At 42.7% G+C, this 14,939-nt stretch overlaps 1 protein-coding gene across 3 annotated transcripts in view; it reads left to right on the top strand.

Moving 5' to 3' along the window:
• brinp2 (bone morphogenetic protein/retinoic acid inducible neural-specific 2) overlaps window positions 1–14,939 on the top strand; it is a 347,460-nt gene that overhangs the window by 254,718 nt on the left and 77,803 nt on the right. For all 3 annotated transcript variants that reach the window (XM_050033564.1, XM_050033563.1, XM_050033565.1), the window contains one exon: window positions 6,793–7,029. In XM_050033564.1, coding sequence (XP_049889521.1) covers window positions 6,793–7,029 — 237 coding nt within the window. The remainder of the gene's footprint in view (window positions 1–6,792; window positions 7,030–14,939) is intronic.

The following is a 14,939-nucleotide window of genomic DNA, read 5'->3' on the forward strand; positions in this document are numbered from 1 at the left end:
AATTTTAAAACATCCCCGCATTACGTCAGACCTTGCTATCAATTGGGACTATTTTCTGGCCAGTATCACTCCGCCGTGCAGGCCCACAAGACAGCACGGCAACAGAGATCAATAAGACAATTCATCACCACGCCGTGCAGGTGCGTAGGATAGCAACGGCTAACGAAAACTTCAACGGCTGTTTCCAACAGAGAACCAGTAGGCTATTATTAGTGAGGAAGAAGATGTACTAGCCCTATATATACCTACTACTACAGTGCAAACACTGGCTCAGGCTCACGACACACCCTGGTCAGCTGCTGTAGGTAAACAGAGGAATACCAAAATGGTGCGAACAGCTGTGGGAATAAAAACATTGCCGGCTCCCAATTCCATCGGTTTCCTGTTACAGATGTAACCTGTAGGCAACTTTGGCTAATCCACCACCAGAACAAAGCAGAGACTGGTCGTAATCACATATGAATTCACATTTCTATGTGATTGATTACTCATGTCAGAGATTTAGCAGTTAGCCTAATATAATAAACTAAATGCCGACGGTAAAACGAGGCCGCGTATAATGTACTCTCCACAACACAACAGGCTATTAGTTCAATCAAACATTTTGTTTTACAGACAAGCAGTTACAGACATCGTTATATAGACGTATTAGGTAATATATCTCTCTTTGGGCACAGCAGTGCGGAAATTGCGTTTTCTCTGTCCGTCGGGATCTGTGGGCAGCTGAAGTGAGCCTGACATAGGCGCAGTTGCTTCATCCTCGCCGGCTTGGTAGCGAGGTTCATCCCAATTGACACAAGCCAAAGTTGCCTACGGGTTACATCTGTAACAGGAAACCGATGGAATTGGGAGCCGGCGATGTTTTTATTCCCACAGCTGGGGAAATCACAAGTTCGCACCATTTTGGTATTCCTCTGTTTACCTACAGCAGCTGACGAGGGTGTGTCGTGAGCCTGAGCCGGTGTTTGCGCTGTAGTAGTAGGTATATATAGGGCTAGTACATCTTTTTCCTCACTAATAATAGCCTACTGGTTCTCTGTTGGAAACAGCCGATGAAGTTTTCGTTAGCCGTTGCTATCCTGCGCACCTGCACGGCGTGGTGATGAACTGTCTTATTGATTTCTGTTGCCGTGCTGTCTTGCGGGCCTGCACGGCGGAGTGATACTGGCCAGAAAATAGTCCCAATTGATAGCAAGGTCTGACGTAATGCGGGGATGTTTTAAAATTATTGAAATAGTCTAACAAAACACATGCATACTTTTTTGTAGCTTAAAACCTTTTGGTTACGTGTCCCCCGTACATCTTCAGAACTACTTTTTCTCCGGTAAGCTACGGGCCATTTCTCAGAGCAGGAGGCTCATTGACAGTAGTGACACCGTCACATCAGAGCTACAGATGGTCAGCATTTCACACAACTTCATGTCCAAAAACCCAAACTATCCCTTTAATATAAATTTACCATGTTAGATGAATTTGGGAAAAGTTTTAATAAAAACATAACTTAAGGAAAAATTATAGGCATACTCAGGAGGAGGGACCAGAACAGAATCAGTGATGCTTATTGCCATTTCTTAAACTTTAAAGCAGCTGTAGGCTATATGATTATATATTCAAACTTAGTTCAAAACAAAACAATCTAACTCTTAACACCAAGGTTTATTTGGAAACGACTTTTATTGTTACTGCTACCATTACTGTAGCAAAAAGAACTAAAAGTCCTTACAAACCCAGAGCAGTCCACAGGACAGTTACCATGTCTTCTTTCCAGATGTGACAGAGTGATTGTAACTAAAAGAAAGGAAAAAAGGAGAAGTAGAAAGACAGAGCAACAAAAAGCGATTGGTGATGGGAAGAGTGTTATTTAGCTGTCTCCCAAACTGAAGAAACCCCTGCCAGAGTTGCAACTAGTACACACACGCACACACATGCAAAAACCTCAAAGCACCTGCCAAAGCATGGAAGAGGAAAAATGTGACTAATTACATCTCTTTCCAAGCCATTGAAAAAGTAAATACCAAAGAAGAGACATGCATATTCATAGCAGGGCACAGCAGGTTTGACTTGGCAGTTGAAAATCATCCAGACTGAGATCGTGAAGTGAGGAGAGAGGAAGCTTTTGACACAACAAATTGATGATTATTAGACAGACAGACAGAGAGACAGACATGGTCCAACAGACGGATTCAGGGAAGCAGCATGAATATCACAAGGCAAGGCCTCTGAATGCTGCCTGCTGTTTTCTAAAGGATGACGCTGCATTTTAAAAGATCACAAATCAACTTTTGATTTGGTTTAATAGACTGTGCAGTCATGTAACTTTGGTACCATAATTAGCATATCACTTTATTTTTAATATAATTTAAATAATAAAGGCAGTGAAATTGAAAGGGTGATGTTACCCTGCTGTTAAAGGACATGAAGACAGACAGCGTTTCCCGCAGCTTGGGAACTGATTTGTGTTTGACTATGTGACCGTGATCCTCAATTAGTAGGCCTTCATTACAAATCTTACGGTTTATTGCCTGCCATTATAGTTTTCTATTACATTCTTGTGGGGTGTATAGGCCTACAGCCGTTCTGTTTATGACTGCTGTTCATTCATTCCAAATCTATCGCACGCTTCTATAGTGGCTGGTGGCTATGCAGCCTCCCGTAGTCGCAAAAGGACTTTATACATCCATGCATGCACCCTCCCAGAAATGTAACTCCACAGTAAAGCAGATCTTCTGTTTATTTTTTTGAACTGTGAACTGTTGATTTCTTCAATACCACAAAACCACCAACCACAAAATAGCATTTGAAATCTAGTGTGTGATTTATCCTGGTCGAGGAAAGTCCAGTAAATGTTAGGCTACTTGATACGATGGCTTTACGCTAATAACATTAGCATATTGTAGGCTATATGTGGGGAAAACATGTCCGGTAAAAGACAGTCTGTAAACCTATAAGTTATAATGGAGTTGATATTTGTAACGGTACCTTTGTTAAATGTTGCTATTGTTTACAGCGTCATGTAAGTAGGGGAAAAGTCTGCTAGCTGCTAAGCTAATGTATGCAATGTAAAATGTCTTTAGCTTATGCCAATAAAGTCAGCATATTGTATTTCTGGGGAAAACGTGTCTAGCAAAAAAAATAATTGTTGTGTCTGTGGCGCTTGTGTGTTATAATGGAACTGAATTTTGTAGTTTTGTTTATTGTTGTTGCCATTTATCTATGTTTTAAATGTGTTTTATGTACATTAGTTGAATTATTCAAACTTAATTGCATGTCACAGAAACTCAACACAGTAGCACAGAAACTCAACAGCCAACTGCCAAAACACCAACTAGCATTTTGGCAGTGAAATTGCAGAGCAACCCTGACATACCACTGCACAAGTATACGTGCCCACAACACTTTAGGACAGTTGTATAGGCTACAGCCTAGGCTCTCCATAGAGCCTGCATTGTTCTCTTTTTTCAGATGTTTTTAAGCAACATTAATTTTTTTGACTGGACTACTCCACTGGGGCCAGTGCTGTTAGCTAAAGACCATGACTGAGTGGATGTTGCTTCTTCTTGTTTTAAATTAAAAGCCCTCTAGTGTTTCATCCACGGTCCAGCCATATATATATACAAGGTTTTGACCTAGTCTTGTTGACTTGGCAGACAAGGAAAACCACAGGTGTGAATGACAATATTAACAATGGCTCTGTTCTTTTCAAGTGTGCCATGACAGTGTGACAGGGAGCATAAACAATACCAGGACCTTGAAACCCAAGCAGCTCGTTTGATTGATTGGTTACACCTGTGCTTTGCTTCTGTGTCAGAATGTCTGCTGTGATTAAGGCCTGCTCCTAAGAGATGTGCCTTGGGGTTGTTTGTTAAGCTCAGCAAATCTGCAGAAATGTCATGAACAGATACCAGTAAGTCTTCTGTAGGAATATGTCAGCTGTTGTGACTTAGCATGTTGTCATACCTTTAAGAAATTAAATGAGTGCATTTAATCCTTTTTACGGTGCTAAGTTGGTCATATATGATTGAATAATGCACTGTACTGGAGAAGCTAGCTAGCTAATTACAGTGCTAAAATGAATTGTTGACCTGTTGTTATGTTGTGGGTCTGGGCTAACAAAGCAAGCTAACTGTATGAGTGACCAGTACACATGGTATAATTTTCCCAAAAATAAAAAAAAGAGGTTTAACTAAAAATGTTCTAATACAATCTTATCCAGACAAGAAATTGTAGCACAGAAACAGAAGCAAGTCTCGTATTCATCAAACCCATTCTAATTCCCAACTTTTCAAATACAACCGCCTTGTCAGTGGATCTCAGCATCAGATACCAAAGCACAGAGGCACCCTTTGTGGCGGCAGCGGCTGTTTCTCACGCCGCGTGCAACAACCCAACTTGTCAAATATTGGCGCTTTGTCAGTGGAACTAGGCGTCAAAAACAAACACACAGACACCCTTTGTGGTGGTACACTACACACCGGGTGGAGGCAGTTTGTTACACTGTTGGCAACTACCATAGTATGAAGAGTGAAAAAGTCTGCAAAGAGTGTGTGGGAGGGGAGTAGGGTTGGGATCCGGATCCGGTTCTTTTTTGGAACCGGGTCCAAAGTTCCGGTTCCGAACCGGTTCCATCACATTTGGCGTAACAGTTCCTGCAAACGGTTTCTAGATTGTCACGTGCATTTCCATTAGAGTGCGGCACGGGCCGCATATTTCTGTCCGAACCCGACCGAGCCCGACATTACAGTATCTAATCACTAATGCACTGAGTTTGTGTCACACAGTTGTCATGGTTACAGGCTATTTAACAGGCCGGGCGTGCGCCGTGGGTGCTCCGGAGAGGGAGACCTCCGTGTTTCAGACGGGAGCGGGCGGCGGGAGCGGGCGGGGGGAGGTCCGACGCTTCCAGCGAGGGGAGGGGGAGAAATATAACAAAATAAGATAAAATAGGAGACACCTGTCTCCCTCTTTTATTTAATTTTCAGCGTTTAATCAAGGTGGAGGCTGGCGGCTGGAGGTCCGAGACTTCCAGCGAGGGGAGCGGTAGAAACAAACAGCCAGTGTGTCTGTGTGTGTTATGTTCAGGTGTTGTCACGTAAATAACAGTGCCCAAGCAAGAATGCATATAAGTATTTTTTATTACATTGCTGTGGTTAATTTGAGGCAATAGTGTTACTGTAGAAATCAGAGAATCAGTTTTTGTTGTTATATATTCTCAGGGAGATGATACAGGCTCTAAATCTGAAATACACACCACACTCAAATGTGTATTTTCATCTAATTGTACTGTGCAACAGTTAGAATAAAGTTTTTGTATTTGTATGATTGCATGTGTGTTTATTATATACTTATTTAAGTATAGCAAGTATAATGAATATAATGTAGGAATCGGTAAGAGGAATCAGTAAGGAATCGGACCATTAAGAAGGAATCGGTAAGGAATCGGAATTGTTAAAATCCTAACGAGTCCCAACCCTAGAGGGGAGTTGGATGGGTTAGACAGAGTCCGGATTTTCACCTGTTCATTTTCTGTGTGAAACCAAAAGTCAAGCAAGCAATTTTGATAATAACGTAGTGTGCTAGTTTATGTAGCATGCTACACTGGTGAAGTATGTCACGTGACATGACATTTCGTTTGACATTTCGCATTGATCATGAAAATAAGGTTCAACAACTCATCCCTATACCTATTACAGTAGGTACTGTGGGCTTTAAAATCAAAAAAAGATGAACAAGGCTAAATGGCATCTCTGCATATTGTAAAAATAAATGTTCCAATGGTGATTTGAGAATCTCAATTACACAGCGGGAAAAGGAAATAATGAAACCCTGGGAAACAACCTGAACATGGCAGGTAGAAACAGCAGGTTGTTTATGATGACTGCAGAACAGGTGACAGTTGCTACTGATAGCTTCCAAAACTACTAAAATATGCCCCTGGGCAGGCTTCTAAACTTATTATATATGCATCCACAGTACCTGCTGCAAGAGCTGCCACTGAAATTGATACAAGTCGAGCTGCTCTGAAGAAAACAACCTATTTTCTTGTCCTTGCGATAAAACCACCACACATGCATAGTTGAGGTCTCTGTGAATCAACCAGAGAAAAAAGAGCTATTTGAAATTTGGTGAAGTGAGCACCCACACACACAATATACACAGCCAGCTGATGAGCTGTTGTCTTTGCACATGTCATTTTTTATTGGCCTCAGCCATGATAAGACGTGTTATTAGTGTCAGTATCTCTGTGCAATATTCAGTGATGGTACATAGGCTGTACTGCAGAGGAGCATTTTGTTAGCTTGTGTTCTGAAGTATTACAGCTTGAATTAGAGCTGTCATTTTAGTGTCATAGACATAATTAAAAAACATGTCAGATGTTTAAAAATGGATCCCCATTAAAGAAAAAAAAAAAACAGTTGCAATTTCTGAAAAAAAAAAAAAAAAATCTCTTCAAAAATATTTATATCCAAAAGCAGTGATCCCAAGCTGCTAAGGCTACAGTGGCTGTTGCTTTTGAAGGAAATACAATTTTCAGCACTCTGTTGTGTCGAAAATTAATGTTTCAAATCTGTAAGAAATTGTTTTACTACCAATGCCGTGCTACAAATTAGCTTTCACAATGTTCTTTAATGGTTTAAACAAATTTCTTTATTTCATGCTCAAGGGCTGAAAAAACCTAACATCGCTTTCAGCCCTACAAAAATAACACATGCTTTCATGTGGAACCTGCTTGTAAAAAAACACTTTATTCTGAAAATGACTAAAGTGTTAATAAAATGACCTTTTTTTTCACAGGCTTGCAAGATGTCCTGCCAGAATTCCTGCGTGGGCGTTTTGTGGAGGCAGCCCTCAGCTATGTGGCATGCAACTCGGAGGGCGAGCTGCTCTGCCGCAACAACGACTGCTGGTGCCGGTGCTCTCCCCGCTTTCCAGAGTGCAACTGCCCCTTTGCTGACATCAAGGTCATGGAGGAGAACCTGGAGAAGAGCAAAGAGGCCTGGAGCAACTTCAACCAAGAGTTCATGGAATCAGGTATGGGCTGGAATTCTTAATATGAAACCCGTTGGGCTGGCCTTGGGGTGGAAACTGCTTATAATATGGCTGTGTGGAATGAGGTTTTGGGTAAGTGGCAAAGATAGGCAAAAAAGCTTCAGCAAACAACTGGAATACAGTTTGAGCTGGTATGTTGTGTTGAATGTGGTTTTAGTTTAGCTTCAAGGCCTGGAATAATGTCAGCTAACATGTTATGCAGTCACATATTGTATGAGTAGGTGTAACTGTTATGGGCAAAATAAACCTGCCAATATTTATATAGATAACTTTAAAGCCTCAGTGTGTAAAAATGGTGAGTAACAGTGACATCAGCGGTCAAATTCTAAATTGCAGTACTCACTCGCGCTCACTCACTCACTCACCCCTCCCGCTGGGTAAGCGACAGTAGCCTCATAGGACAAAAAGCCTTGCACAGACAGTGGAGTTTTTTCGAGTTTTTCAGGAGTATCTAGCGACGAGGTGAATATTTATTTCGGAATCTAAACCATGTTACGATATGTTATAGCTTACCAGTGGGATATAGGTTATCTGTGAGATATATGTTAGTAGTGTTTTATTTCTAATTGCTTTGGTAACACGAGCAAACATTAGCACAGTAATGCTAAAATAACACGTTTTATGTGACAGTCACGGCACAGTGCGGCAAATATAGGTTGGTACAATTATAATATATGCGTTTCCAGAGTGTTCTTCCACAGGACACAGGGAGATGAGGAAGAGGGAGAGGGAGAGGAGGAAGACCAGGGAGAGGAAGGGGGCGAGGGGGTAGAGGCGGTGCAGGAACGGCCAGGCGAAGAGGTGTGTCTCGGCTACCCAGAGGGAAGAGGAGGAGGAGAGGGTGGCAGCCTTCGCAGCAGCGCGAGAGGAATCAACAGATTAGGCTGTAGGCTAGGCTAACCATTTAGCTGTAGCTCTGGGATAACGTTAGCCAAGGCTAGGATAACGTTAGCACGTAAACGTAGCCGTCACTCGAACTTAGACGAGAGGGAAAAGTAGTTGCAAACATGAAGCCAAAATGATTTTAAAATATCAGATTGAATTACCTGTCTAGCAGAAAGCAGGCAACCTCCGCATCCCTTGTGAAATCCTTCTCCTTCAGGAGTTCTTTCCACCTGGAATAAGCAACGCCGATATTCACTCGCGTTTTGTCCCGTCCTCGCTTATCTGATCTTTTTCTTTTATTTGGTGGCGTAGTTTCCCTCTTACGGGGCAAAACATATGTGTGGTCCTCCATTTAAAGTGTGACAGAATCAGTACAAAGCAGGTTCGCGCAGAAGCGCCCCGTACGTATGTACCGTCTCCAGTGACGGCAAGTTCTAGGTAAACGCGAAAGGCGACGCGCGTATATCCCTTTCGGCCACTGTATTCAAATATGGTGACGCAAGAGGGCAGCCTCCAGCAGACCACGCCCTGCCTGTGTATATATAGAGAAATCATTCTAAGCCTATGAGAAAGCTTCCATTTGTATGTGAATTGCATTACACTTTAGTAAATATATATTTATGAAAGCAATAGTTGATATTTGCTAATAAACAACCACGTAAATTACACATTGTAACTTTAATACTTATACTGATAATGAGGTTATATTAAAGCTACAGTAGGTAACTTTTATAAAAAAAAAATGTTTTTGTCATATTTGCTGAAATTGTCACTACATTTAAATAGGGGTGTCAAATTATCGCGTTAATTACAAATAATTAATTACAGCCATATTTAACGCGCTATGATTTTTGATTGTGTTAATCTCATTTTTAATCTCTAACTTTACTGTTTCTGTATGCCACAGAGTTGCTCTCTAACTTTACTGTTTCTGTATGCCACAGAGTTGCCTTTTATAAAATCCGTCTGTAGGCTTCTTTGTGCTTGAGTTGTGGGAGAGCTGCAGCGCAACAGAGCAGAGCCCAGCATCAGTATTGATGACTGTCCCCTGCAGTGGTGGTCTGCTCACTCAGGAGCCTATGAAAAGCTGTCTGCCCTAGCATGCAAGTAACTGACCTCCCTGGCAACCTCCGTGTAATTTTCGGGACAATCAGGGCAGGATTCAGGACAACTGCTTGGATTTCGGGGCACAGTCCCGAAAATTACACTAGAGCAGAGTCTGGAGTAGTTATTGCCCGATAAAACAGTAAGAATGAAAGATACATCCTAGGATGCTCTGGGACACATCCTCAGTGATGTGCCTGAGATCATTGGGCGTTTCGGGTCTTTCAACATCAGACGCCCTCACTCAGGTGACCCAGCCAGGATTGATCAGGCCCTGGCTTGTGTCCCAGCAGCGTAGTTCCACTGATCGCTCCTCCTGATCCAAAGCCATCTGGAGGCTCTCTCTGCAGCCTCCATGGTGTTCTTTATGGCTTTCCTCTTCACAGCCCCTGTGATGCTAAGCAGTGTGAAAACTTTGCACAGTGAGCGACCAGCAAAGCCTCGGCACCCCACTTCTATGGGCTCACAGCGTGCCTTCCAGCCTTTTCCTTGGCATTGCTCCACCAGCTCCTGGTACTTAGACCGCTTTCGCTCGTTCGCCTCCTCGATGCGGTCCTCCCTTGGAACTATCAGTTCTATCATTAGAACTTGCCTTGCAGAGACAGAGGAAAGCACGATGTCTGGCCTCAGGGATGTTGTTGTGACGTGGTCCGGGAACTTGAGTTGCTTGCCCAAGTCTACTCTCAGCTCCCAGTCAGACGCTGAGGTGAGTAGGCCGGCTGCTGGTTTGGGTTGTGACTGAGGCTGCTCCCCAGCCCTGACAAAGATGATGTTCCTCTTGCCTTGCTGGTGCTTATTGGTGTTGTTGTGGGCTACGGCTCTGGAGATGGCTTCAGCAGCTGCCTTCAGCACTTGGTCGTGCCGCCAGCGATAGCGACCCTCCCCCAGTGCTTTCGGGCAGCTGCTGAGGATGTGCTCAAGTGAACCTCTCCTGGAGCACAGAGCACAAGCTGGAGAGTCGGCCATGCCCCAGAGATGGAGATTAGCTGGGCTAGGTAGGACGTCATACGCAGCTGTGATGATGAACTTGATGCGCTGGGGTTCTGCTTGCCAGAGCTCGGCCCAGGTCACCTTCCTGTCCAGCGCTCCCTCCCATCTTGTCCATGCTCCCTGCTTCTGCATGCCCACCATCCTGCTAGTCCGCTCCTCCTCGACTCCTGCCCGCACCTCTTTCAGGACTAGCTGGCGTTTGCCCTGCCCGTGTGCCTTCTTATAGAGGGGCTGAGGAAAAGCACCGAACCCTGCACGCCCCGTTGCCACTGTGCTGTGTAAAAACTGATCATGGTGGTTGAGTTGTCATGCAGCTCCCACCGGCTGCACATTGACTGCAGCAGTTCCTACATGAATTATGGGTGTTGTAGTTTGAAGAAGAGAAGACAGCGCAAATTGCAGCAGCGAGGACAGGGAAAGCGCTGGCAGCCACAAGAAGGAGTGATTTGCACGTTGCATACAGCTGTAACGAATGTACCAGGTGTCTTTTATTTTGTTAGCTTTTATTTTTTATTAAGTTTAAAGGACAAGTGCACTTACATTGATCACTTCCATGAAATAAAACGAGAAATTGGAAAAGAGGAAAATAATTTAGAAAATTGTTAAAATAAAATTAGGGAACTGATCACAGATGTATTGTTTCTGTGTGTTTTTACATCTATTGTTGTGTTAATCTGCAGCTATGCTTTTAATGAAGCTGACATGTCATGACAGTCAAGCACCCCCCTGGTGGTCCAGACTAAAGGTTACAGCACTCTTTATTGGGACTAATCTCAAAAACAATAGAATGTAATGGCTAGGTGTACTGCATCTGTGTTCAAGTGTGTTATTGTTGAAAACAATAATTATGACTTTATAAAACCACTTTTTGTAATATATATCAATCTTTTGATCATCTGCCACAATAATGTAATGAATTTAAATGAAAATACCTCAAGTTGAGGGCTTTTCTCAGCAACTTTGAGATGAGATTAAAAAAGAGATTAATTAGATCAATTAATTACAGATCATAATTAATTAATCTCTCCATTTTTTTAATCTCCTGACAGCACTACATTTAAATAGTAGTACATGAGACAGATAATCCATTAAAAAGGTAGGTTCCTCTGGCTCTTCTTGGCACTCCTAATGGCATTTGCAAAAATATATCATGCCTGAATGAAAACAACCAATCAGAGCCAGGAGAAGCCTGTCACACAGCTGTCAATCACTGCTAATGTACATGCTGCACAGTCCCCCCTCCCACATGCATGCCCTCAGTCAAGCTCAATATCTTCAGCGTGCAGCTTCAGGAAGAACTTTGCAAACACAATGACTGAGAAACAACCACCAACAGCGTACACAGCAAAGGCAAGTAAACAAAAGCAGGCTTCTCTAAAAGTAAAAGCAAGCTTTTCTTGACAGTGTTCTTCTGTTCTCTTGTCCTCGCCTTGTGCGCTGTTGTTGGCAGCGCAGGGTTTGCACGAGAAGTGATTGACATGAGACTCCTCTTGGCTGTGATTGGTTGCTTTCATTCAGGTCTGGTGGATTCTTACAAATGTCATTAGGAGCACTAGAAGGAGCCAGAGGAACCTAATTTTCTCACAGATTTTCTGTCTCGTGTGCTGTCAGGATAGTGACAGTGCCAGCAAATATGACAAAAAATTACCAGGTTACCAACTGTAGATTTAAAGCAACTGTGTATAGAGTACCTAAATCCACTTTTTACTTACTAAACTATATGTACAGCCTTATTACACTATCATTCAATCCCAGTCCATGTGCACATACATTTATTACAATAGATTTGCCCTTTTCCAGAGACAATCCAGGAGTTCTGTCCTCTAGACCCCCAAAAACTTTGCAAAAAATGTATAATGTTGCCTGCTGCACTGAGTCCCCAAACTACAAAGTAAGACACTAGACATCTAGAGTATCAAACTCTTTTGCAAAGACACACAGGAACTGCGAGCGTGCGTCTGAGAGAGGTAGTAGTAAAACTATTACAGCTGTAGAAATATTACTACTACCAGTGCTAAACTAGTGGTTTACAGAGTGTTACAGCATTTGGGGCAAATTTACATCCTGCCTACCTCGTTCAGATCTCCTGCTCTGTCTTTGCCTCTGCTACCTGCTGAGGCCTTGTCAAGCTAGGCTAACAGTTTAAATGGGTCTTAACCACAGTCTTTGCTGTAGTTGAAGGTGGAGACTTGTAAAAACTGGAGTCACTTTCACTGCTTTACATGTCGCTGCGGACGGGCATGACGCGCTACAAATCAAAGTTGAGCTGGCCTCGGCTATTTTCAGCTCTCCAATGATGTATGCTGTTGTGCTGTGGTGTATAGCTGAGTTAGCTGACGCCATGCTAGGTCTATGTGCATTGTGGTGCAATAGGGCGGCAAAATGTGATGTCAGATGGGCGTAAGACATTGATCAAAAGCATAGAAATATTTTTGACCAAAATACTGTTAAGTCAAGGTGCTTTGTGGCAAGTAGTAGACACACACACAAGCCCTGACGACAGAACAATGTGAATGAGTGCTTGAGTAACACTTCAGCGGCAACTCAGCGATAATGTAGCTGGTCACTGTTGTGCTGTCGATAATGTGAACACAGCAAGTGCTGCTTGACAAAAATGCTGTTGTTTGAGGCTTTAAGTTCATACATGAAGCTCATTAAATAAAACAGTCTTATTATCATATAACAGTGTTGGTTTTGGCTCAGAGACAGGCTGAGGATGTACTGACTGTGTTACAATAAATAAAAGAGAAGAGCTCTGGATAGCTGGTTTCATGAGATTGTTCAGTTCCAGTTACAGATGTAGCAGGTGGGATGTTGATGATTTATAGCTCCAAGCTGGATGCAGTTTATTCTCAATAACACTCTGTTTATACAGTGTGTACCTGTGAAGTCCATGTTCCTAATCACTTGTGATATTTACTGACAAATAGAGCGCAGTCATCGATGATGTGTGATAACCTGCCTGGATTACAGCTCAGTTGCTGTTATTTTCTCTATAAAGACACATTATATGAAAGCCCGATGAGGATTTAGTCACCTCTATACGCTGTATTGTAAATGCTTTATGTTGTGTCTTAGGAGGCATTATGGAGAAAACTCTGGCAGAGCTGTTGTTCTGTGGGAGTAAAGACAGAATTTATCTACATTTTAAAGTGACAGTCTATTCCCCAATTAGGTTTGAGGGGCAACAGCCAGCTGTTTATACCCTTTATTTCTGCTGGGATGCTTTGTCAAGCAACTAAAGTGAATCCAACATCTCTCTGATTACAACATATGGGTAACGTTTAAGTGCTGTGTCCAACTTTTAAAGCAGAACCATTTAGCATTTGCTGAACAATGGCCAGAAGTTATAATTATGGGATACAAGCAAATGTATGAACATAATGTAACAGATGGACAAGAAGAGAGGAGTCATATAGGCAGCATACTCAGAACTGTCAGCTATAAAGCAGTTTTGTCAGCTATAGAGCAATATCTGGCTTAAGTCTGTAGAGATCAGCTTACATTAGCCACCATAAGCTGCTGGTCACACCAGACCAATTAAGGCCATTGTACACCAGGGGCATTGTTTCATGTGATTAATTCGCACCTCAATATATTATATATTGTTTAGATCATCAATTTTTCTTTGATTTTACACTGCGAATAAAGGCATCAACCAATTAAGTTGCGCCTATGAGAATTGTAAAACAACACCAAGCAGGCTTTGTAGTCCACACCAGGACTACAAACTTTATTACTTCTTCCAACCTTGACAAAGGCAGAGCATGTCAGATCCACGCCTTCTTTTCCTATCTTTCATAATAAAAGCCCGAGACATATACATTGTGTAACTGTTTACCAGAGGGAACTCAAATTCACTCAGAGCATTTCCATACAAAGAAAAACCAACAAAATAGCTTCGACTGTTGCAACTGTCTTCACCCGCAACTGTAAAACTACAGTGGCAAAGCCTGTTGTTTCTTCTTTTAAAGGTAACATAATCTTGATAGCGATAAGGATAATTTTTTTTTTTTAAGATATTTTTTGGGGCATTTTTGCCTTTATAGATAGGACAGTTAAGCGTGAAGGGGGGAGAGAGAGAGGGGGGAAATGACATGCAGCAAAGGGCCACAGGCGGTAGTCGAACCCGGGCCACTGCGGCAACAGCCTTGTACATGGGGCGCCCGGGCCACTGCGGCAACAGCCTTGTACATGGGGCGCATGCTCTATCCATTAAGCCACTGACGCCCCAGTGATAAGGACTCAATAACTAAATGGTAATGATGTTGTCCTCACTATTAATTGCTTGATATGTAAACGTCGTAACTTCTCTTAGAGTTGGCAGGGCTCGACAGCGCGAGCGTTTCACTCGCATTTGCGACTAAAAATAGGTGTGTGCGAACTGTAAAAAATATTTAGGGGCACATGTGCGCATAAAAAAAACAGCCGAAGCAGCATATATTTTTGTCAATAAAAAAATATGATAATCTAACCGCAAATGTTGGAGGAACTCCAGTCGCCTTCCCTCTTCCCTCTTCCCCGTGTGACACGGTTATGGGCGGTTTCCAAGACACTGTCGGCACAATTAAAAGTCCCACTGTCGGCAGCGTGGAAATAAGTCAACGTTTAATCAAGGCGGAGGCGGGCAGCTGGAGGTCCGAGACTTCCAGCGAGGGAGAGGTAGAAACAAACAGCCAATGTGTGTCTGTGTGTGTTATGTTCAGGTGTTGTCACGTAATTAACAGTGCCCAAGCGATAAACAGGACAGACAATAGGATTTTATTTATTTTTACACTACATTGTCACTGAAAGCTGACCGAATCCGACCCAAGCCCGAATACAATTTATAGCTACATTTTTGACCAAACCCGCCCGACCCGTCGGGTACCGTCGGGCTCGGATCGCCACACTCTAGTGTGTGTATGTGTCCC

This window comes from Epinephelus moara, chromosome 21 (genome assembly GCF_006386435.1).
Source record: "Epinephelus moara isolate mb chromosome 21, YSFRI_EMoa_1.0, whole genome shotgun sequence".
In the NCBI taxonomy this organism is placed as follows: Eukaryota; Metazoa; Chordata; class Actinopteri; order Perciformes; family Serranidae; genus Epinephelus; species Epinephelus moara.